Here is a 23132-nt window from a genome sequence, read left to right as displayed (position 1 = left end):
AAATGTGGCCCAACACTCTCCTGATCTGACGTGATTCGTTCGCATCGTACTAGTATCAAACTTGAACAATAAATTGGCTCTAGAAACGCAAACGTGTCACCAAAAACATTAGTGGCACCACCCATGGGCCAGACAGTGCATGTAACAATGATAGCATAGCAAGATCAAGTGGTACTGTGTCTTGTTTCCATGCAAGGATCTAGCCTGAGTACCTGTCTACACCAGGGAGAGCCACAAAACCGTGCATGGGATGCCAGCCTCCAGTTGAAGCATTATATGCTATCCATCCCTCGATCCCAATAGGTGGACCATCACCATTAGACATGCAATGATATGCAGAACGTACACCTGGGATATGCATACTGGCGCCCAGCTGCCAGACTTTCCCTGTGAAATACAAGGACATGGGCCCCTCCTTACGAGGCTCAGTCCTGATATAGTAGTTCTTACCATTGTGAGTACCCATTCGTTTATATATTCCCTCGAGGCCAGCTGGACAACCCCTAATGGTAAGGTAATCGACAGCAAGACCTGCGTCCTCCACTCCCAAGGTATTTGCTCCCGGATGCAGCTCATTATTCAGAGATGCTCTCTCACTAGCCCACTCAGGCAACATCCGAAGAATCTCCTCCTTAGCAGCACGGCTACCCCCCGAATTCTTCAACGCCCACCGCAGAAAAGGTAGTGGCGAAAACCTTGACTTCTTCGCACTTTTCAGAAGTAAGAGTAGGCATTCCTCAGCTTCATCAGGATCGTGTGGTAATCGTGTTGGGAACCGCGGATGTATTGTAGAGAGCGTTACGTATTTGAGTAGAGATTGACCTCGATCGAGAGCTCCACTATCCAGAGTATTATACACAGCATTTGCCCATGCAGACAGATCCATACCGGTCAATGCTGTCTCCTGTAACTTCATCACCATGTTGCAGTTTAGTTGGGAAGGATTCAAATGTATAATACATAGGATGGCCTCAACCGCTGCAACTCGTTCGGTGACCTTGGAAGTGCTTCCAATTATCCGCCTTTTCTTCCCAAAAGCATCGACAGCCTCCAAGGCCATCTCCGAGATCTCATTAACCAATTGGAATGTTGAACCACACTTAATACTAGCACGCACCGCCACGACTGGTAATAACGAGGTCTGCATCTTGGCGCTGAATCCACCCTCTCTACATGTCTTGTGCACTATGGCCAATAACGGTAGCACCATTTTCTCTACGTCATCTTCCTCCAGACTGTTTAGCCGCACCAAGAGAAAGTTGACGGCCTCGAGAGCGACATTAGGCTTCTTAAGTATCAGGCGCACGTCGTCAGCGAAGAGGGCTCGACATATGTCATGATGCATACTATCAAGCACAGTCGAGTCCATTTGATAGCCAACTTGGTTTTGGAATAATCTAGAGAGACCCCTACAAACCATACCGACCTCAAAGTCGCCAGACCACTGTTGTTGGGTAATGAGGTGAGGCATTCTCCGAAGTAGCTCAGCTCCCTCTTGCGGTACCAAAACTCTACCTAGAGATACGAGGAGCCGTTCCATTGCTAGAGGCTGCGCTAGTGTTGGTAATATCTCCAACGGCAACTTGTTCATTTTCTGAAATACGAGTGACTCCTTGATAACAACGACCAGATACAGTCGACTAACTGCAGCTCCGTCGCGTCCTGCAGTTCCCGATATTATTACCTCGTCCCTAACTATCAGCGCCTCCAGGAGTTTCAACCAGGAATCCTCCGATCTAGGATTCAACTTTGCATCCTTCCACAGCTGTTTCATAGTGTCATCGTCATGGTAGTTGGATACAGCTTCTGAGCCTCGGAGTTCATGGGAGGCCAAATGGGTAGTGGCACTGGACGCAACGCCTCCTGCATAACCAGCGGCCACTGCATGATGGCTAAGTTGGCCTGATTGCGCCCGGCAGGTCTGCCATACTACACGGCGGAACATGTAATACAATCTGAATAGGCAGTTCTGCCGGGGGGTCAACAGATATGAGGGATAAGTCCCTACGCTAGGGTACCCCACTTGCCACCGATATACATGCACACTAAGGAACCATCGCTATTCTAGAAACCATGAGCAACACTGCTTGCCTGCTACTCCACAACGCGACACTTGGTTCTGGATCGGAAAATATAGCTCCACGGTCCATGAGTTGGAGATACAGCTACGTATATCACCCTTGCATAGTTCTGTAGCATTCTGATAGCACCTATCTTGCAGGATTGGCCCTCCCATACTCACCATCAACAGGGATAAGATGGTACTATTCCCTTCACTGTCATACCTACAACTGGTTGAAGAAGCTTAGAAGTCCCCGGGGGACGAGCTCGACGCTTACTGGTGGAGAGTAGCATATTGCACGGTATAACCGATCTGCTGCCCTACACTACTCTCTCGGGATCACTAGCAGACTAGGTTACGGTTCAACAACATATGCTATTTTGAAGTCATTCCCATTATTAAACTCCCACTCTCACTCATCACCGTGAGCAGCACTCCCCTGCCGTCATCGTTAAATATGAGTGTGCTTGCGTGCATGCCTCGCTACCGCCGTGGCACTCCATTCTGTAACCTTGTATTAATGCTTCGTGGAGGAACCTATGAGGACGCGTATGAAGAATGCTCATGACCTCTGTTGACGCTCTGCTGCTGACGAAGAAGTGTCCTCCCTTGGGGTTGAACTTGGACCCTCCCAGCTTTTGAGTCCGAACGAAGTTAGATCAGGGGCCGTATGCGGATCCTGATGCAACAGGTGAGTCAGAGTATTTACTCAGATGAAAAAATCAGATGGTGAGTAATAACCCCTGATTCACTGATTTTTTACTCTGGAGCGAAAAATCAGGATCATCGCGAGGACATGTGGATCTCTGAGCTGATTCGAGAATCTAAAGTTGATTTTTTGGCTGATTAATACTCTTACTCAATATGCCTTGCTCATGAGGCTGATTTTTCGGGTGATTCCATTGAATCTGAGTATTTTCGAGAATCAGGGAATCAGAGTTTGAATCAGACATTTTTGACAAGACGAAGATTATAGTCGCTACGCCCCACAACCGAAAGTGACAATTTCAAGAAAGGAAGAAAACGTCACTGTACGAGGGTTGAACCTGGTAGATTCGCCCCTTATGCATGCACATTTCCCGTTACGTTACAGCAATGATAAAATTTCGGAAGAAGATCTTCTGTCGCACTTGTACACATCCGTACTTCAAACTTTTCAATATGTTCACTCGGAATCAACTAACTCCGGGTTTCTAACTCAGAAGTTCTAAGAGGAAGCTCAGCGCTAGAGCTTCCTTCTAGAGCTTCCTTTGATAACCGGTAGCGTGATCGGGTGTCGTTATCGGACAATCCCTCAAGAGGATCGACGAAGGGCATTTATTGTTTTTATGAACAATTAATCGAATTAAGGAATGCATAGTTCACAGTGTGAACTTCACACCGTGTGGCTGCATGTACTACATGCGCTATACCTCCATACACCGTTTTATATCGTATGACCTCATAGTTGAACTGGTTAAGGTGATACTTTCATGTGCTCGAAGCCGGGGTTCTAATCCCGGGCAGTGTCATACTAATATCCTGTATGTACTACGTGCGCTATACCTCCTTGCAGCGTCTTGTATTATATAATCTCACAGCTCAACTGGTTAAGGATATGCTTTCAATTGGTCGAAGCCGAGGTTCTATCCCCCGGTACGGTCATTCTAAGAACCTACTCGGCGAGTAGTACTCGCAAGAAGCTGAGAAGGTCTACCGTGGCGCGCGCTGAAGTCGTGAATCAAGGTCGAGAATCAGAATCAGGGTTTGGTACCGGGGGTCCGGACCCCCGGTACAGAATCAAGATTAATCCCCGTGTTAAACTGTGAGCTTGTGCATCATGAGTATGATCCCGGATCATGCTCAAGGTGAGATTGCGATCTTGAATCTGAGCAGCTTTGAGGTTGAGTAAAAGAATCTCGACTCCTGAGAATTAATCTCGAATCACGAGTAAAAATCCCAACTCTGAGTATTCAATCTCGAGTTGATGAAATACTCTGACTCAGTACCAAAAACTCTGAATCAGCCATTGAGTATAGGTTTGAATCTTGAATCGTGATTAAGGATCAGGAATCGGATTCAGCGGCTGATTAAAATCAAGGATCGAGGATCTTGCTCATGATTACGTAATCTGACTCTGTCTCAAGTACTCATACTCAGAAATCTCGACTCTTTCTCCTGAGCTAAGAATCTGAATCAGTTCTCTCGAATCAAGGTGTGACTTGAATCATGAATCAGGATCAGAGCGTGAGTTGAATCATGGACTCAGATTCATGAATCAGGATCCGCATACGGCCCCAGCAAAGATATTTGATTAAGGCTTTTCCATCGATAAGCCTAATGGAAGCCCCTAGGAGCCCATCACGTTTAGAAGGATCATGGACAAGCAAGGAGGCGTTGTTGGCACAGCTTACAAGCTTACAGCGGGTTATACAACTGCAAGATGCAACGGCATGTCGGAATGTTCGTGTTGACTTGTATTCGATGATGGGATCATTCAGGTGATAACAGATCCCCAGCCGATTTGTCATGGCGACATGAGGCAGTGAAATTGAGCGTTGAGAAGCAAGCGATCCAGGACGAATGTCTGGAGATAGTGAAGCGAACCAATGTATCGGTCGTCCCTATATCACTGTGCTTCGTACGTCCTTCGTATATAGGAACGATATCAACAGCAATGTGGAGCGGCACGGTCTACCATCGCAGGGCTCATCCACACACACAGTAACGCATGTATCAAAGAAGTACTTCACTCGACTAGTGTGGCCTTGGAACGCTTGTGGCAACGACTATCTGCAGTTGAAGCGGCACACAGTCGGGCGAGTGATGAGATTATGTAGTAGTAGGATGAGGAAGCCATGTGTTGTTGTTGTCATATATGACTGATTGTGAGGTATTACCAGGAGAGGACTAGAGACCATGTTGTGAAAGTGGAGACGAAGCTTATAGATCTGGCAGAGGAGTTTGATGAAGCTAAGAGGAGGCTCAAAGTGTCTCAAAGGGAAGCGAAAGCTTTGGCTAAGGAAAACGATAGGTGAGGATCACAACATCACGATAAGTGGGGACATGTGCTGACTTAGGCTCACTAAGATGGTAGCTCAAATGCATGCAGCAATAGTAGAGTCTCGAGCCATGCTAGAATCTTCTGAACGACGTGCTACAGCGGCTGAGGGTTTAGTTGCGAAGCTTGCTGTAGACAAGTCCGGTGACGTGAGGCAAGCCTCAGATGGCGTGTTGAGATCTGTGGATGAGCAAAAGTCTAATATACCCTCACGGGTTGTTGACCAGACCTCGGGAGATTCACAGATGGGAGTGAACAACGAGATTGATAGCGGACATTCTAGCGGTACGACCGATCTCGAGGAGCCAAGTGGAGGCAGCACGATAGCCAAACTCATATGTGAATTACGAGAACTCGAGAGTGAAGCGCGTTCACTGTTGGCCAGTCAAGAATTGGATGTCTCAGAGCTAGCCGCTCAGCGACAGCAACAGCAGCAGCACAAGGTTAATTAATATCCCAGTTTTGTTCATGCCTTGTTTCGCGATACCACTACCGTTGTGTTCAGTCTGTCAGAGAGGCAATTCAACCGTAGTTTATCATGAGTTCGTCGACTATTACCGATAAGGAGCCCTCTATTAGTAAGGAATCACAGCTTCTATCAGAAGCTTCCGCTTCCTTATCACCGATGCCTGAACAAATTAGAGAGTTGGAGTCTCTGAGGCTAGAGGTGGGGGGTGTCGCATATCCTACAAAAGCACTGCTAATAGGGACTGGCCTCGCTGCGGGAGTGGGAAACTAACAGGCAGGCTTCGGCGGCATCGTGGGCTGAGAGGGTTGCCGAGCTCTGTAATACTAGATCTGCTTAGGTTGTCCTTGCCATGCTGGTGTAGGTGTACAACTGAGGAAGGTCATGGATCATGGCTTGAAAGAAACACAGGACGCTTGTGTTTTCCTCGTTGCGCGGATCCAAGCTGATCTAGCATATGCCCAGGCTTTAGAGGTGCTCAACGTCAATGCACGTCTCCACTGGATCTTCGCATTCACTCAGGCATTGCCGGAAGACCCAAATAACTGGAATGAGTACTCTAGACGGAGCGGCAAACTATTGCATGACTTCAATGAGGCTACACAGACGACTCTCATCGATAAGGGCCTCAAAGAAGTAGAGGTCGATTATAAAGGGAGGATGGTAATACACTGGCAGTTGGGAAGGGGATCATGGCGATATGATGGCTTCTAATGCAAAAACCATCATATCCGTTGTGCTCATGAGGAAACACTTTGGAATTAGGTGTAGCTCTGATTTCAGGAAGAGATCCTGAAGGACCTCGATGGTGCTATTACAGAATGCGCGTCATCAGAGGAAGTTGCCGCGAGAGCATGGAAAGAACATGAGAGAATGTTCATGTCTCGATTCACCCATGCTGTTGGAACAGCCGACCGATGGTCTACTGAATTGACCTATCGGAAGGCTGTTGCTCAAGCAGCACAGAAGCGGGATATGGTAGAGGCTCGTCTAGTGTCAGCAGTAGCTGCAGCAGACAGAGCTGAGTCTTGGCGGGAACAGGTACTACTCGATCAACTACTCGGTGTATAAGACGGTAAGCCTGTCTTTTCAGAATACCACATCTGTACTACGCCATTGGCTTACGAAACAGTATCAACTCTGGCTACACGTCAGCTCTGCTGCACAGGATCAACAACGGGTCCTCACTGAAGAACTTACTGAAGCCGCACTATCCGCCACAGGTAAGAAGATACCTTCCATCCTGTCGGGGTCGCATGATCTGTCTCGGCTCAGGCCAGGTCGATGCCGTAGCGGCACTGCGGATATCATCTGTCAGGAAGAACTCTAACTCGGCATCCCCCCGTAGAGATGATCCTAATTTGAATAAATCCATCATCGCGACCAGCCCTGAGATGGTTTGCTTGATGAGGATGCTTGGGCCATCCCCACCGCCCAGGAGCCCCGGCCGAGAGCCTAAGGACAAAGGTACTCGTCAGAGCTTATTCCTTCGCCGAGTAGCTGGTGCCATTTCAGCAGCAGCAGCTAGTGGACTGCGTAAAGCTGGGTCTGCTAGTCGAGATGGAGTTGAAGAGAATGATCATATCGAATCATTGTTGGTTCGACGACCATTTTTCCACGATTTACGAGAGGAATCCCGAAAGGCGGGAAACAACGATGCTTCCCCTCTCACGGGCCTCGTTATTCACTCGGCCACAGTCCCGGCTCTACCGAGTAACTTTGAATCGACAGGTCTCGATGTGATTCTATGGTGATGGGTTTGTGAAGGTACAAAGAAAGGTGCAGGATGGTTCGGTAGTGGGCCCAAGTGGACAACACAGAGAGTTACTGTTACAGCTGATGCGTACATCTATCTGCAAGATGAGCTTGACCATGATCATGATGATGAGGGGAAGTGGGATTAACTCCACTATATCTGTCCAATACCTACGTGCTCATCTTAGATCAATATCGGCTTTGTTGACGCAGTCGACAGTAACGCTTGCTCCAGAAGGGGATGCCGAGATCCTCTCAATTAAGCCTCAGAAGCAGTCAGGGATGTTTGCCTCGGCACCTAGATCGCTACAGCTGAGGTAACAGTATGGACAGTTTAAGGGCATCCGTATCACATCGTTATTCAGGTTTCCACAAAATGGCCAGCATCTGGGCGAAAGATGGTTGGAGCTGCTCCACCGTGTTCAGTGTCAAGCGAGGAATCGAGACGAGCTCCTCGCTGCTACTGTCAGTGGGAAACCCTCTGAACTACGTCGAGAGACACGTGGACAAAGGAGTAGCGGAGATGGAAGTATGAACGCATCAAAGCAGCCGCAGCAGCAATAAGGGCATTGATTAAGCACCGACAATTTGAACAGCAGCAGCAGGAGTTTGGAAGCCGGAGTTTTACTAGTTTTACTAGTTCTAGTTCTTGGATGTGCCTACTCTAAATAGAATGTATTTCCTTGTATAAGTAATACATTGTTGTGTACGTACTCCTGGTAGAGATGCTTCTTCTTGTTGTTGTATGCTATGCTATACCATTCTAGCCTGGAATTTCCAGATATAGCTATCCTTTCATACCATTTACTATGTAATCCTTAGTCGCGTCTATCACTGTCAATTGAGCGGGTAGACCTGAGTAAAGGGTTATTCACTTAATCATAGACCGAAATGTCTGAAGCTACACTGTAGCTGCTACAGATAGATATATGTGCCACCCTCTCCGCATGAACATTCATGAACAACTATTCATCCTAATATCAACTCAATGATGATAGCTCCATGCAATCTGCCTCTAAGTGGTATGTCATAATGAAGTCAATGCCATAGACAGCTCTGGGAGATAAGAGGAATAGACACGTAAACGTTGGCAATCATGTGGTGGGTCCGGCCACAAGTTCGGAGAGCAGGTTTATGTACTGAGGCATACGGATACGAACTTATATGAAGCTGTTAAGTTCGCTCCTTTCGTATGCGTTTCGTGTTTAACCGATATGATGTTGTATTTGCATCAGTGTGAAATGGATTGATGCTGCATTAGTGTAGTTTACTATCCCATCATGGGCTTGATCATCGCGAGGCAAGAGGCTGAACGCCTTGACATCGAGACCTCGCATAACAAGGCGATGGAGTTCATTCAAATACACCATCCAGACTACCTTGGTAGAACCGACTGTTCTCTTTGCTATCAAGCCATACTAAGGGCATCCTAAAGCATGTCGTTATAGGTAACGGTGAGGTTCTGGGTCTAGATGTAGGCTCTACTAGTAGGAGGGATGATAGGACAAGACATGCATCACTCGACACCATCGTCAGAGGCTCTATCCTCACCGACTCCGATCAAGGTGAGCTCCTTCCTCATGACTACTGGTATCAAGTGGCTTAGATCCGGGTGAGGGTGAGGAGGCCAACGACATGTTTATCAATGCTTGTAGGAAAGGCCGCTACTGGCTGGTTGAGGTGGATAGTTCTTCTACCTACTCATGTCCATCTGTGAGCAACCTCCTTCTGCAGTTTTTGGTTCTGCGTAGCATCGATATCATCAACAAACCCGATAGTCAAGGTTGTACAGGATTATACCGAGCAGCGGAGATGGGTCATGATAGAGTAGTTAGAACCCTCATCAACCGACATCATGCCTCTGTAGGAATCAAATTGACACGATTCTTCTCTAGTGGATGTTTCCGGTCTATTCCTGTACTACTTGCTAGAGTCCTTGTGAGGTCAACACTAGGTCATAAGTTTGATATGTCGCGTACAAGCAATCCACTCTACATACTTGGCATTGTCAGATGGATCTGGCGAATGAATTCGGGTGGACTCCTCTCTTAGCGGCAGTATTCCATGGTCATGTTCGAGTCATCGAATTGTTGTTGAAGGCAGGTGCCAGCATTAACTGTAATGTGCTCCTTCTTCCTACTCCCTTTACCATCGAAATTAGGTGAGGACCTCCACGGGTGTGGAGTTCTACATTTTGCTGCATCCAGTCCCAAACTATATATAACAGATTTCGTCAGCCGAAAGGATCGAGTGAAGCGTAGGAAGGTGAGGCGGCGCTCATGAGCTCGTTGCAATGTAGCTAGTCGATCGAGGTACGCCAGCGTGAGTATGCGAGACACCTTATGCTCGTTTCTATGAAGAGAGCTTCTCAAAAGGTAGCCTCGCTCTTGCCCAGAGATAACGCGACGTCAGCCGCGTTAGCTCTGTCTAGGTCATGGATGCAGACCCCGATCCGAGGGCCCGGATGTCTGAGAAGCGGCGAGGACGATGGACCAAGGCAGTCATGTGCAAGGTGCATCCTCCCGCATCTCATCAGCACGACCAGCATGCAAGCACTCTGACTCATGTAGATCAAGGAGATACGGGAGAGGATTATGCTCGGTGGGGAGAATGGCGTGGGTATTAGAGGAGAAGAAGAGGAGGATGATAGCGGCGGGGACCGGGGCCAAATCAAGCAGCAGCAGCAACTACGTGAACTGGCGGTATGGCCGATTCGATGCCTTGGAATTGACACTACTCTCGCCTTAGGAAAGGGAGAAACAGAGGGTACACTTCCAGGAGGCTGCATCATCATCACGCCGCTCACGTTATCCTCAATCGAATCCTGAACCGGACACAGACGAGGTGATGGGACCTGTTCCTTGCCTCCTACCGGCCTTACTGTTCTTTTAGTCACAGCAGCCCAACGAGCTCCTTGCCGACATGGTAGATCTGTCAACAGAGCAGCAAGCTCGAGAGCTTTGGGTATATTACCCAAATAGGATAGAACTAATCGTGGTGGACAGACTTATCGCATTAGGGAGGTTCGGTCGTGGCAGGTAGCCTATTGACCAATACATGAGATAGCAAGAGGTAGCCACCGCCGCCGCCGCTGCTCATCAGGTGTAAGATATCAAAGAAGGATTTCATCGATAAGGTCGACAAAAAAGGCAGAACGGCACTGTCTTACGCAGCTACCTATGGACATGAGTAAGACTATGTGATTGTAAAAGAGGATAAGCATGCACTTAGTAATAGGCATATCGCATCGAGATTACTTTATGAGGGTGCACAAATAGACTTGATGGACCGACAGGGGAGGACTCCCCTCATGCATGCTATCTTGAAGGAGCATCTTGAAGTGAGTAGGATATATGTCGAGGATGTGGTGGATGGATACAAGTAATAACTGTATACCTGTAGCTCTAGGTTGTAGAGCTCCTGTTGAACGGTAAAGCCGATGTCAATACAAGCGATATCACGTTCAAGTCCCCCTTGCATTTAGCGCTCGAGACTAGGAATTCTACAGTGGTAACCTCCGGACATCTGCCTTGCGGTATCGCTATAACGGCTGACTGCAGGCTGAGATCCTTCTATCGTTTGGAGCAGATGTTAATGCATTCGATGCCTCTGGTAAAACTCCGCTTATGATTGCCATGGATCAGAAAGCGAGCGCACTATTCAACCAGGTGGGGAGCCTATTGAATGATGATGATCCCCTTCCTCCTCGTCGTTATCATAGCTATCACAGGAGACAGGTTTTGCTTTATAACCCGAGTCTGGATGCACTAGACGAGAGGGGATGGAACGTTCTCATATATGCAGTGAGGAGTAACCTGCTAGAAGCACTTCTACCAGTCTTGAAGCGGCTCTCCGAGGATGGTCTAAGATCAGTCACTCGGTAGATCGAGTGGATAAGTGTAACACCGCGATGATCCTGCTTTGAGGTAGGTGGCAGGACCCTAGAGGATATGTTGCTCTCCATCATGCTGTGGAGATGGGCAAGTTGGGGGAGGTTGAAAAGTTACGTAGCATGGACCCTGACACAGTGGGTTAGTCTCATCAACATTGTTCGTGCTAATTACTGCTAAGCTGTAGTAGGTATTACTCACAGACTGCTTAGGCAACACTCCACTCCATGTAGCTGCTATCTGTGGGAATATGGAAATATTAAATTGTCTTGCAAAACATGTTGATGACCTGGACATACAGAATGGCATGGGTGAGCTTCCCTCGCCTGTGAATTTGGAGCAACTCCCCTGTGAGGCAGGTGAGAGTCCGCTTCAATGTGCCGCTCATGATGGGCATATAGCATGTGTCCTGGCTCTACTCTCACCTCAACGTCATCTACTACCAGCCAATGCTGACCATGTCGACTCTCGAGGTAAGTAACCTGAAAGGGAACTGCCCTTATACATGGAGGAGGAGAAGCTCTCTTAGGCAGGACACTCCTCATGCATGCCTGCAACAGTGGTAGCACAGCCTTGGTACGTATGATACTCCTAAACGCATCTGCGAACAATAGGAACGTGGCCTTCGGGCAGGCCAAGGTATCCATCCGTTTCATATTTCAAGTACCCCATTATAGGTGAACGCACACGACAGTGCAGGTGTTACCGCCCTTATGATCGCATGCATGGAAGGCTTTTGGCCCCTCATACCACCATTGGCTTTGGCAGGCGCCAATATACTAGCTACTGTAGTACATACTCGACTACAGGCTTGTATTGAGGTGTAGTTGAGCCTTAGGACAGTGATGGGTGGGCGGCTTTACATTACGCCTGTGATGCTGGTGAAGTATTGTGCGTGGCATCTATCTTAGATTTGGGAGAGGCGCTGACTGGCCGCGGGGACCATGACCCCTCCCTGAATGCTCGTAAGAGTGCATACCGATCGATTGTCCGTATCTATTCCATTCTTCCCTTTATTTGTCACTAGATGCAGTAGTGAACCAGCGAGATAAGCAGGGATGGACTCCTTTAACGCATGCAGCTTGTAAAGGTTATATCGACTGTGTCCAAGTAGGCCAACAGCAGCATCGAGGTTTCCTATAACAATAGTCTCTTTAGATGCTCCTTGATCGGCGAGCTGATATCGACGTCGAGGCCTATAGTGGACATAATGCTCTGGCCATCGCCAAATCGTCTAATCATGATATCGTTATTGAGGCCATCGTGGATGCCATCCGGTGCAGGTCCAGTTCATGGCACATGAATATGTCGCTGTGACATGTCCGAATCGTCAGGTCTGGAGAATTGGTAACGGGGGGTCGTCTTAGCAAGAGTCTTAAATCACCTGGCCGCCTCCACGAAGAGGACGACGCAGATAGCGTGGTTCATACGGGTAGGCATGAATGAATGATGAAGCAACTGAGCAGATACCTAATGCATATGGTCACTTCATGGTGACTATCCTCAAGGCGTGTGACCTGTTTGTCGAGGGGATACCTAGTGACCGTCTCAACGTGTATGATGATCATGGGGAAGTCCTCTTGGAAGCGTTCTACTACAACAGATATGCATGCATACTATTCTCTCCTTGTCGTGCTGATGGAATAAGTATAGCCATCACGAGTTGCTGCCTCGAAACCGATGGAGCAGCCAACTCCCAGCAGCCCCACCACAGCTCGAGCGGTATCGCATCATGGCATGAATCATTCAGGTGGTGTGATGTTCATTCATATACCCCACACTTACGTTATAGATTCGATACGCGCTCTATCGACCAGGATGGTTGGCTCGTAGTGGAGCTTTACGCAGTCGACGACGCTATTGATCAGGCCGACCTCATAGCTGATCATGCTGCTCTCCAGGAGCTATGCACCGAGTAGGTTGGAAGGCACTTTTCATGGGTGAGGACTTGTATTGTGTGTAGCGTCGAGGTCCATCATGAACTTCCTCTAAATGAGCAGTACACGATGGTTGCGCCAGAGAAGAGAGTGGAAGTCTTGACAGCAGAAGTAATTCGCTGAACGGTATACGCTAGATAATTTCCTCGCAGCCGACTCGAACTAAGCGTAAATCTAATATGGAGGAGCACTCAAATGGTATGCACACAGATGGGAATATGGAGGATACCATGGTATCGGCACTGACTCACCATATACGCTACTGGCCAACTTGTATTGGATCTCAGGGGGTCAGTGTGATGAACAGACGGAGACTGGCAATGTTGAACGCAAGGCTTCAACTTGCACTAGGGAAATTGGCCGAAATTCCAGAAACTCCCCTACCAACTTCAGGGAGGCATATCCCGTTGGTAAGTGGTGGACACCGTGTTTGATGATACAAGTTGCATCAGGGCTTCGTGTTCTTATCCTATGCCCATCTAAGAGAAGCGACCTTATCAGCCGAACCCGTAAGGATAGATAGACCATTGAGGGCAAATGTCCGCGGACGAGTGGCTTTCGACATCGATTTCCGGTGGGCTCGGACGGTGTATCACTGATGTACAAGTCAGCAGACCTCGACTATGGATACCCACGACAGATCGTCAGCGTGAGTTGGATGACCCTTACTTCGTCCGTCAGGGCGAGGTCTCCCTGAGTGCGGCATCCCTTGACGTACGTACCACATTCGAAACAATCTTACACAATCCCCACACATGATTCTCCCAGGGCCGACTGCCGACTCCTCGAGCTGAACATGTGGCGTCAAGTGATCACTTCGGAACGTTGGACGATCCCTGCGTACGTGGAGGAGCAGCGGCAGCAGCTTCATAAGATAGATGCATATGTGTATATACCATGTAGGTTCCTACAATTCCATGGGGGACTCTTCGCCCACCATCCTCCCCAGCTAGAGCTTCCAAGCTTCTGAACGATTCCACAGCCTTGAGGGTGGACGCACATTCACCTTCTGGTCCTACACAGAGTAAGGCCAAGCAGCATGTTACCTTCAGCGACGTGAAATCGGTATCGAGGGACACTGGTAGGTTGAGCGGGTTCTCGAGATCCACTGTGAAATGTTGTTGTGGACTCATAAACGTCTCCTAGATACCAGAAGTAGTATAAAACAGCGAGTCATGAATGTACGGAAGTCTCTGAGCAAATATGTATCGCGAAGTGGTCATCACGAAGTCACGAGCACGGGAGCAGGGTACTATGAACAGTCTTGCAGAGATCTCTCCCTGCTGTATCGTGCATAGATGTACAAGGGATGGTCTGGGAGAGCTAGAAAGAGCCCAAAGAGCCAAACGCGCCACTATATCCGCAATCAGAGACGCGCTCCACTCGGAAACTGTTGGTTAACGAGTATGCTCCTTCAATGTGGTACTTCCCGGTATGATCGCGAGGAATTCATTGCAGATTGGTGCATGAAATAATGCAACATGTGCCAGCGTTGTTGACTAAAGTGATGTGCAATAAATCTCGGATACTGTCTTGCGTTACATGCGACTAGCCTTTCAAGGGTGTTACCATCTTGCATGTATTGTGATGACTCCAGGTAGCATCTCTTGGCATTGTCAACTGGAACCTCTGATATTGCCTTAGTTGATGTATATTTTGATGACCTTGAGCTGAATACAGATTCTCTCAGCTACTGGAGGTGAGAGAGACATGACACTTGCAGTGATATACAGGAGCATCCGAGGAATGCTTTTCCTGACTCTGAGAGCTTGTCTCAGGAAGGCTGAGCCCACCAGGTCCAATACATCTATGGTACATCTATTTCCGGTGAGACCATCTAAGACTTCATAAGGCTTATGAGTTCTGGAGTGGTGCTCATGACATGAGCACATAGTATAGAGGGGAGAGTTGCTTTCCTATAGAACACTACGAAAACTCTGGCCTATGAACTCAGTTTCTCACCAATGATGAGGCATAACTCGATTTGGTTGCAGTTTGGATGATGCAGATTACCACTGTTTTCGGAAGATCTCACAATCATTTGGTGAAAAGAAAAAAACATCCCATATTGGATCATCCCATTGGGATGTAGTCTAGATGATGTAAAGAAATTTGCCCCAAGGTGAACGACTCCTAACATTTGAAGCTTGTTAGGTGTGTGAGACATCGTTTTTTACTGCTCCGAACACGGATCTTTAACTCTTTCAACTGCTAAACTCTAGACACATGAAGTATGTTGGAAACTCTTCAACCGTGTGTGTCAATCTTACAGATGACTGCTTCCACCCGATTGCTCTGACAGGCGCATCTTCTTGAACATTTTGGCTGCCTCCAACAATTTAATCTTGGGTTTCTTCGCAGCATCCCCAGCCTTCTCATCATCCGGGAACTCCCATACAGTAACCATTACCTAAGAACAAGAGATGCACTACAAACCCACTCCGCCTCATGAACGTACCGTATCTTCTGCACCGGGCTCTCCACCACCGTGACTCTGGTCAACACGCCCCTTGTGCTTCACAGCCTTGGGTTGTCGACTCTCGATGTTTGCAATATCGCTATCGGGAAACGCCCATGTGTGATCGAATATCGTATCGATGTGGGCTCACTCATATTTAGCTTCCTTCGCTAGCTTAAGCATATACTCGAGCAGCAACCTGCGGGACTCAGAATCCTCTTCCTTCTTGGCCTCGGCGATACCCCGTTCGAGGACCTTTGAGAATGTAACGTAGCCTATCAGACGTAGTAGACAGACAACTCACTTCCTTCGCCTTCTCGAAGGACTGGTCTCCGTGCTTCAGTTCGAAATCAGCATACGAACGCCAAACCTTGACGTGGGTGGTGCGATCCAGTAATCGTTCGAATAAATCGCTGAAAAGAGCGTTGATGCTCTCCACACTCATCAAGCCAACAAGCAACATACCGTGCATTCTCCATCTCTCCTTGCTCTATTTCTATGTCGATACATTTCTTCCAAATCAGCTCCGGCTCGTTCATAATCTCGTCGCTCTCGTCAGATGCCGACTCGTCAGCGAGCTACATCATGAAGGTTGGGCGTTAAGTCAAACACGCCAAGTACCCTAATGGCCATCTCTCCAAGCTTGCGAGCTCTATTGACCTCAGAGAGCTTCATCTCCATATCCATCCAGCATACCCAAGACGCAGCTTCCAGCGAATGCGCCGATACGTAACTGTCCGATAGAATAGCTGTCTCTTCGAAAGTAAGCATGAAGCCGATCGTTAGTGTTCGGTAGCGTGGTAATGTTTTACCTCGCACAGATCCTGCGGGCTCGATCCACTTGCCCGAGGTTGAACTCAAATTGAATGTAGGAACGGAACACAGAAGCCTTCTTCGATTCGCCGATTGCACGACCATACCTGCAGACGGGGCACTTGCCGTGATTCCACAATAGTCGCCAAGCACACCGGAGGGATCTTACACAAGCCTAGCCCGTCCAACATCCATCTGGCGGATCTCGAACTCCGCGTAAGCATTGTAAAGTTTGCTGAAGTATATCTTCCGCGAGCGAAAGAGCCCGAGGGCTGTGTGATATCTACGAGGATTACAATCCCTTAGTAGCCAATAACACATAACAGTAGCTTTGCCGTGTGTCGCTTACACTTCTCGACCCTATCAGTGTCGATTCCCCGGATTGGATGAGGGACTCCTCGTAATTAGCATAGAAGAGCCATATATACCTACCAAAAATGAGAGTTCAATGGCAATGAAACACTCTGCAGTCTATACACATATCGCCTGTAAAGATCTTTCCGTCCCTTGGGTGCCGCTTGTTCGGGTGGTAGAGCTGCAGCGATGGCTCTCTCGTATACTTCTCGGCATTGGGCTGCGGAGTCTCCAATATTTTCTTCGAGAAGGATCTGTGGTGAGGCATCTGTAGAAGGAGAGGATGATGATAACGTACATAGTTGATCCAGATATCCACATCAACTCCATCAGAGTCAGAGAGTTGCTTCTCATATTTCAGTCTACACTTCTCCAGAAGGAGCCTTTCGATATCCGTTCGCGTACCTTTCTGTTTCATGTACCTGAGTACATAAGCTATGGTAGCCATGGTAGAGTGGCATGCTACTTGGCGTATCTATCGCGTAGATAAGCAGTCCTTTCAGGAGGTAAAGTGTCTATACCAAGCTTATAGACCTTCGCCGCCGCTGAGGGATCATCCCTCGCAGCTCGTTGCTCGAACTCTGCCCACTTCACGTATCTGCAGTTCGAGTTCTCACCACGTCGTCACTTCATGACGGTGAGACGTCATTACAGATCTTCAGTGATCCCCTCCGGTCCCAAATCATCTTTCAAAGTGTCATGACATGTCTGGTAGCCAGCTCGTGCCCGAACCTGACAATCTCACAGTCAGTGCTGACAGCACCAGCAGCAACGGTGATCGTCGGCAACTACATTATTCCCATGTCTTTCCTCGAACTTGGCCAACCGTGTAAAAGACATCACTGTCTGGATTTGAGATACGTATCTATTGTATAAATACTCGACGCTTTAGATCCTCTGGTGATGACGATGACCTTTCATATATGGCTCTGGCCCGTTCAACCTCATGGCATCTAAGCTCGAACTTGATATATTGTAGCCATGCATTATCGCTAGGTTGCCATTGCATCCATCTCTCATACACCTGTATGCCATCAATCACCATCAACTCCATCATTCTCACTCTGTATGTAGTATACTTTCCGAGCCGCAGCATAGTCCATTAGAAGCTCCTCCATATAGGCATACTTATACCAGAACTGATCATGACGAGGTAGAAGGCTCGTGACTCGATCGAATCTATTCAGTTACAGATTTACATCTCTCGACAGGGCAGCACTTACAAGTTCCTCGCATGGGCCACAAACTTGTGTTTCATTTCCATCTCGATATACTTCAGCCACAGGGACGAATTACGATAGTCGATCTGCAGTGCTCTCTCGAAGACTGAGCGGGCCCTTCTGAACTCCTCTTGGGACTCTTCCCATTGAGCATATCTGTACATTATCGGTCAGCATCCCCCCTCCCCCAAGAGTCATCCTACTTAATCCAGGTGCCCATATGATGTCGTTGTTTACGTAAGGTGTCCTCAAACTCCTTCCGTTTGCTCACCCTGACGAGGACACGCTAGTCGCTAATTGCACTCGTATCTTCCCGAGGTACTTATAATCAGCAAGTTCCTCCTTACTGGCAATCTTACGAGATGGCCCGGGCCGCTCCTAATACAGGAAAGCACCATCATAGCCACCAAGAGAAGCACTCCGTTACATCCCCCATCCGTTCGACTGCCTCCCTCAGGATCTGTTCAGCTGTAATCTGCTGGGGATTGGCCGTCGCATTCTTCACAGCGAACTTATCCTGCTTCGGTGGCATCTTGATGATGAAATCGACTGGTCAAAATAGCAGCCAAAGCACCACTACAGGAAAGCATTACGAAGGAACGAGGCGGTGTACCCTGAGGCTGCAACTCAAGAAGGGAGTGACTTTTTATGTGATGGAAAAACATCATTTTTAGTGGTCCACAAGACTGGTCCATATGGAATTAGAGTCCAGTATGGAAATACACGAAAGCATGTGTCTCCCACACGTCGATTCGAGAGTTGCTAGTGTTGATGACAGCAAAGCTCACAGTTTGCTTATCTGTTGATGAGAAGCTCACAAGGTCAAACTGGAAGGATCCGCTAGACCCAACTGAAGTTCTATCTCCACGAGAATCTGCAAGTTGGGTGCTAGACAGCTGGTGAGACCAGTATGTATAGGTGCCTGAGAGAATAACCTACATGAGAACCCTCGACCAAACACCTATGCCCACCCATGATCATCCCGTATTACCCTTGATCGAGTAGTGATGATAACAACAAGAGATACGTGGTAGGCATAGCTTCATGCTTGACGGAATTGTATGTTACCATATAAACCGCTAGTCTGCTTATGTCGACCCCTCCTAAGGGTCCATCGGAATAACCAGCACGATCCAAGTGCATCCCACTCCCCGTTACTCTCCTTTATCGCACTGAGAACCCAACATAGTACACGATAACTCCAAGGCGAAGCGTGGGATATCCAGAGATGTGCATGCATCGTAGCAATGACAGTAATGGTTTATATGCGAGGTAGGAATCTACTACATATAGATTCCTAGTCGTCACTCTTTGTTGCAAGGAGATCGTTGTTGAGCCTTTCCTTGAGTGCTTGTCCCATACCACCACCTGAATGCTTCTAACAGACCCATGGGACTAGACTCTATTCGTCACCCCCCGATGTAGAACGTGGGCCTCCAGATAAAGCAACCGTGCGGCGCTCTCCACTATCATTGGGTATAATATTCTCTGCAATGGACAGGGACTGTATGCTCTGATTCGCCTTGTATTAGCAACACCTCACCAGAAAGTTGTGCATTACCTCCCAGACTCGTATTAGTTCGCATTGCTCTGAACTCTGAATCAACCGAGCAAATACTCTCACAACATCGATAAAGAAGGTACGACAACACGGCTATCGAGTTAGATACCCCGACCTACGTGATTTGCTCGCCATATCTTCGCGGTAACTGAGCGAGAACCCATTGGAAGTAAACGAACATAATGCGACTGCTATATATCTCACAGCTTCACGCCTTCAACACCACTTCTCGTTCGTACTAGCAAAGCAAAGAAGAGTCTCTGTAGCCGCGATCGGCTATCAGGTTTGTTGTAAGCTCTGATTGTAACAACTCATTCCTGTCAACTTAATACTCATACCAAACCTGGCTACTTGCGCTGATTCTGCCAGGCTTTCTCCTCCTTGACGTAATCCTTGATAGATTCACTAATAGCTTCCCGTACTTCAGGAGCCGCAGAGTAGAGCTGATAGACAATCGCTGGTGGGCTCATCAAGGCTTCATTACCGTGCCGAGAGCAGGGAACATCGGTGTGAACGCTGCGATGGATTCCTGAGAGAAGGTAGTCTCTATGGCATGGGGGGAGCGGGGGCGTCGCCTAACCTCAGAGGATGAACATTCAGAAGAGGTAAGCAAGCATACTCCTGAATAACTGAGTAAGGAAGCATGCAGAGATGTGAAAGGCTGCTGTGGAGTGTTGTAGCTCATTATTATTACAAGCAACAGAATAGTGAGCCCGTACCCCATACTACGTTGAATAGAGATACCATAGCACTCTCGGACGCACACTAGGAAGGAGCGAGGAAGTGGTGAACATGAATAAACCAAGCAGAGCTACCTTAAAAGCTGATAGACTCGCGCCGGTTCCTAAGAATGCGGATGCAACCAATGGTAGGGTGGAGCATTGGCCTGAACAGGCTCGTAGAGCATCATAGGAGCCTAAGATTATGGCAACCATGATGCAGAATACTAAGTGGTCATTCCCTACTACTACCAAGTATGAACGGTAGTGACTCCAAGAGGAGAATGAGGGAGACTATGACCACGTCACGCCACTAATAAAAGAGCAAATAAACCAATCTTCCATATCCGGTTAGACCTTGCGGTTGAAGCGTATCCTGCGTTGATGAGCTTTGTTCATCGGAGTATCGCCTGACTCGGTAGAGGACCACAGAGGCAGCACACTACGCAGCATCGAGACAGCGGATGAAGCCACCCGGTGACCCAGTCGTTGCAAAGTATTCCGTCTTGGAGCTGAGAATCGAGCTCGATCTTAATGACTGGTCTTCGTTCGTTCCCGTACGGAGCGGTAGATCAGTAAAATCAGTTATGTCTGCAGAGTGTCGGCGGATTGCCTCCACTTCCTTTGCATAGTTCACGTTCACTGTCGCCGCACCAGGGAGTAACCTGTCTTCTCCCCTCAGGCTCTAATAGGACACGATAAGTATCTACTACCCATTGGAATGAATATCTCTAGATGTCCTTCTGGATCCTCCCCCAAGCCCCCTTCGCCCAGTATTACGTCTACTGCTGCTCCTTCTGCCCTGACCACGATAAGGTCTCCCTTCATTGCCTCCTGTGGCAATACTACCCCTGGATTTGAGCTTTGTTCCATAGGGCGCAAAAACCAAATAACTGCAACGATTAACGGAAAACTTATCCCGAACGTTTTCGCGCGGCCTTCGCAAGGAAAAGCTAGGCTTACAACGGGTCGACCGCCATGTCTAGCACAGGTAAGATGTGAGAATACCGTCCACTCCTTAGACACCGAGTATTGAATCAGAACTACTTTAAACTCTCTATAGGCTCCCATCGAGAAACGATAAAGCCCGAGTTAGAGAACGCTGAAGGGATGTCGTACGATACCAATAACAGCGGTCGTAATGTCTCGGAAGGAAATCAACAGTCGGATGACGTGCTGGGCTTTAACGATGTAACCCATAGTGAACTAAACACTGATGAACACTCCATAAAGAACCCAATGGATGAGAATACACGAGAAGAAGTCACGAGTGAAGAAGCTAACGCTAGAGACATCATCAAGGAGCTTGATGAGCTTATGGAGGGTTACCTACATCGGCTAGGGATCAATGATAATATTAATCAACTACCACTACAGTGGCGAGGTAACTTCCGCTTGAGTAGACCTCATTTCTATAGTGCATACCATAATGCTTCAGATTTGCCGGGTAATGAGAGTTTAGGAAACCTACACGAAGCTGAACACATTTTGCGACGATGCATGAAAATGAAGATGGTCATCAACCACCATCGAATAGCAATGATCTAATTGTTCGCCATTGTTCAGGGAATCAACAGTGAAGACTCTGATCAGGGGGTAGACTTCGAGCGGCAATACTACAGGAAGAGTGCACGAGCCAGTGGTGATGAGCAAACTCAGTCGGAATTCGGAAAACTAGCAGACAAGTTGGAACGTGGGATTCGGAGAAGCATGAAGAAAGTTGCTCAGAAGAATGTATACAGGAGCTATGTTGATCATTGCCTACGGACGACTTGATCACTGTAAAGGAAGTGAACTGTTGCGCTATCAGATCGTTGCAAGGGTACAATATATATTCCATAGTCTAAGCCCGCACTACACTCAGAACAGCTTTGACAGGAGACTGTGCTTATAACCAACTGTCATATACGGGCAATAATGTGAGTACCCGGTAAGTACAAGCAGTCTAGTACATCAATCACACAAGGACAACAACTAACGCAAGCTTCGATAACAACAGGAGTGAGCGCAAGTTACATTTCAGCAGTACGAGAGGGTACTAGCAAGATATTAGGGTAGACCAACGGATTCAATGGTATACCAGGGAAGGCTGTGATGATGACGATGAACATCAACTTCCAGGATGGAGAATGTCGGTATAGATTATTCCATAGAGACATATAGGGACCAATACAAGGCCAATGACGAAGATTAGAGCAGATAAATACCACCTAACTCGTCCTTCTGATTCGATGTCATTACGAGTAAGCATACAATAGAGATAACATGGCATAATGAAACTCGTACAGTCACCACCAATAAGGCCCAACAGTGAGAAGGTCACTCCGAGAGAATTCACGAAGATAGCCACCACGAGACTGATCAGTACTATACACACAGTAAGAATGACCCTCAGCTTCAGCTCAGCCGCAGGCTTCAATTCACGCCCTCGTGTTAGCAGGACTGTGAGAGACCTCCGACAAGGGAACACTTGTAATGGGAAAGAGCATACTTCCGATACTGCTAGAGCCACATATCCAATTTGTACAGGAATATAGTTAACACTGAGGTTCTGTAAACTAAGAGCTTCGACGTCATAGCCAAAAGTTATGTAGGGAAACACCATTGCCGGTATGAAGATAACTATGGCTGTAGAAATAGCGGCGGTTGAAACTATGTCCACACGCTTTTGTGTTCGATTCTTAAGATCATCAGTAACAAGGAAAGCATTCATATGACATCCGAAGGACATGATAATGATAGGTAGAACACCCATTACCGTCCAGAAGTTAGCTGGAGGCCAAACTGTTGTGTTCTCATCGGTCTTAGAGCAATCACAGTAAACAATTCCTAGAATAACAACGTAGACCAGACTGAT

At 47.8% G+C, this 23132-nt stretch overlaps 10 protein-coding genes across 10 annotated transcripts in view; 6 read left to right on the top strand and 4 right to left on the bottom strand.

Annotated features, from left to right (window-relative positions):
* Positions 1-857: 857 nt before the first annotated feature.
* Pmar_PMAR014919 (hypothetical protein) lies at positions 858-1397 on the bottom strand (the record flags this gene model as incomplete). The annotated part of the gene is made up of 1 exon (XM_002776294.1): positions 858-1397. A coding segment is annotated over one exon (540 nt), but the record flags the coding sequence as incomplete, so codon positions are not given.
* A 3522-nt stretch (positions 1398-4919) lies between these two features.
* On the top strand, positions 4920-5554 carry Pmar_PMAR014918 (hypothetical protein; the record flags this gene model as incomplete). The annotated part of the gene is made up of 3 exons (XM_002776293.1): positions 4920-4929; positions 4991-5075; positions 5122-5554. 3 exons carry the CDS (start codon positions 4920-4922, stop codon positions 5552-5554), a joined length of 528 nt encoding a protein of 175 aa, XP_002776339.1.
* Positions 5555-5640: 86 nt separating this feature from the next.
* Positions 5641-7887, top strand: Pmar_PMAR014917 (hypothetical protein; the record flags this gene model as incomplete). The annotated part of the gene is made up of 9 exons (XM_002776292.1): positions 5641-5769; positions 5810-5888; positions 5933-6231; positions 6352-6609; positions 6662-6791; positions 6844-7281; positions 7336-7462; positions 7512-7640; positions 7689-7887. 9 exons carry the CDS (start codon positions 5641-5643, stop codon positions 7885-7887), a joined length of 1788 nt encoding a protein of 595 aa, XP_002776338.1.
* Positions 7888-8603: 716 nt separating this feature from the next.
* Pmar_PMAR014916 (hypothetical protein) lies at positions 8604-9040 on the top strand (the record flags this gene model as incomplete). The annotated part of the gene is made up of 3 exons (XM_002776291.1): positions 8604-8706; positions 8772-8888; positions 8979-9040. 3 exons carry the CDS (start codon positions 8604-8606, stop codon positions 9038-9040), a joined length of 282 nt encoding a protein of 93 aa, XP_002776337.1.
* A 265-nt stretch (positions 9041-9305) lies between these two features.
* Pmar_PMAR014915 (hypothetical protein) lies at positions 9306-9484 on the top strand (the record flags this gene model as incomplete). The annotated part of the gene is made up of 1 exon (XM_002776290.1): positions 9306-9484. A coding segment is annotated over one exon (179 nt), but the record flags the coding sequence as incomplete, so codon positions are not given.
* Positions 9485-9757: 273 nt separating this feature from the next.
* Positions 9758-11359, top strand: Pmar_PMAR014914 (ankyrin repeat domain-containing protein, putative; the record flags this gene model as incomplete). Its single annotated transcript, XM_002776289.1, has 10 exons — positions 9758-9835; positions 9894-10025; positions 10072-10167; positions 10216-10361; positions 10426-10512; positions 10561-10663; positions 10732-10833; positions 10884-10991; positions 11061-11203; positions 11254-11359. 10 exons carry the CDS (start codon positions 9758-9760, stop codon positions 11357-11359), a joined length of 1101 nt encoding a protein of 366 aa, XP_002776335.1.
* A 44-nt stretch (positions 11360-11403) lies between these two features.
* On the top strand, positions 11404-11673 carry Pmar_PMAR014913 (hypothetical protein; the record flags this gene model as incomplete). The annotated part of the gene is made up of 2 exons (XM_002776288.1): positions 11404-11524; positions 11573-11673. Coding segments are annotated over 2 exons (222 nt in total), but the record flags the coding sequence as incomplete, so codon positions are not given.
* A 677-nt stretch (positions 11674-12350) lies between these two features.
* On the bottom strand, positions 12351-12653 carry Pmar_PMAR014912 (hypothetical protein; the record flags this gene model as incomplete). Its single annotated transcript, XM_002776287.1, has 2 exons — positions 12351-12447; positions 12598-12653. The coding sequence occupies 2 exons, from the start codon at positions 12651-12653 to the stop codon at positions 12351-12353; spliced, it is 153 nt and encodes a 50-aa protein (XP_002776333.1).
* Positions 12654-15416: 2763 nt separating this feature from the next.
* On the bottom strand, positions 15417-18532 carry Pmar_PMAR014911 (pre-mRNA-splicing factor CLF1, putative; the record flags this gene model as incomplete). Its single annotated transcript, XM_002776286.1, has 20 exons — positions 18423-18532; positions 18318-18373; positions 18199-18267; positions 17999-18151; positions 17855-17954; positions 17690-17799; positions 17568-17640; positions 17428-17507; positions 17242-17373; positions 17074-17197; positions 16899-17029; positions 16781-16849; positions 16591-16704; positions 16421-16528; positions 16219-16341; positions 16074-16157; positions 15913-16021; positions 15760-15863; positions 15609-15708; positions 15417-15560 (listed from the first exon to the last, which is right to left on the bottom strand). The coding sequence occupies exons 1-20, from the start codon at positions 18525-18527 to the stop codon at positions 15417-15419; spliced, it is 2088 nt and encodes a 695-aa protein (XP_002776332.1). The 5' UTR covers positions 18528-18532.
* Positions 18533-23088: 4556 nt separating this feature from the next.
* Positions 23089-23132, bottom strand: part of Pmar_PMAR014910 (hypothetical protein) — a gene marked incomplete at both ends in the record, with an annotated part of 213 nt that continues 169 nt past the window's right edge. Inside the window, one exon of the mRNA XM_002776285.1 lies at positions 23089-23132. Coding sequence (XP_002776331.1) covers positions 23089-23132 — 44 coding nt within the window.

Source organism: Perkinsus marinus (genome assembly GCF_000006405.1).
Source record: "Perkinsus marinus ATCC 50983 genomic scaffold scf_1104296953800, whole genome shotgun sequence".
NCBI classification, from domain to species: domain Eukaryota; phylum Perkinsozoa; order Perkinsida; family Perkinsidae; genus Perkinsus; species Perkinsus marinus.
Note: the sequence above shows the minus strand (reverse complement) of the source record. Positions and strands in the feature narration are given on the sequence as shown.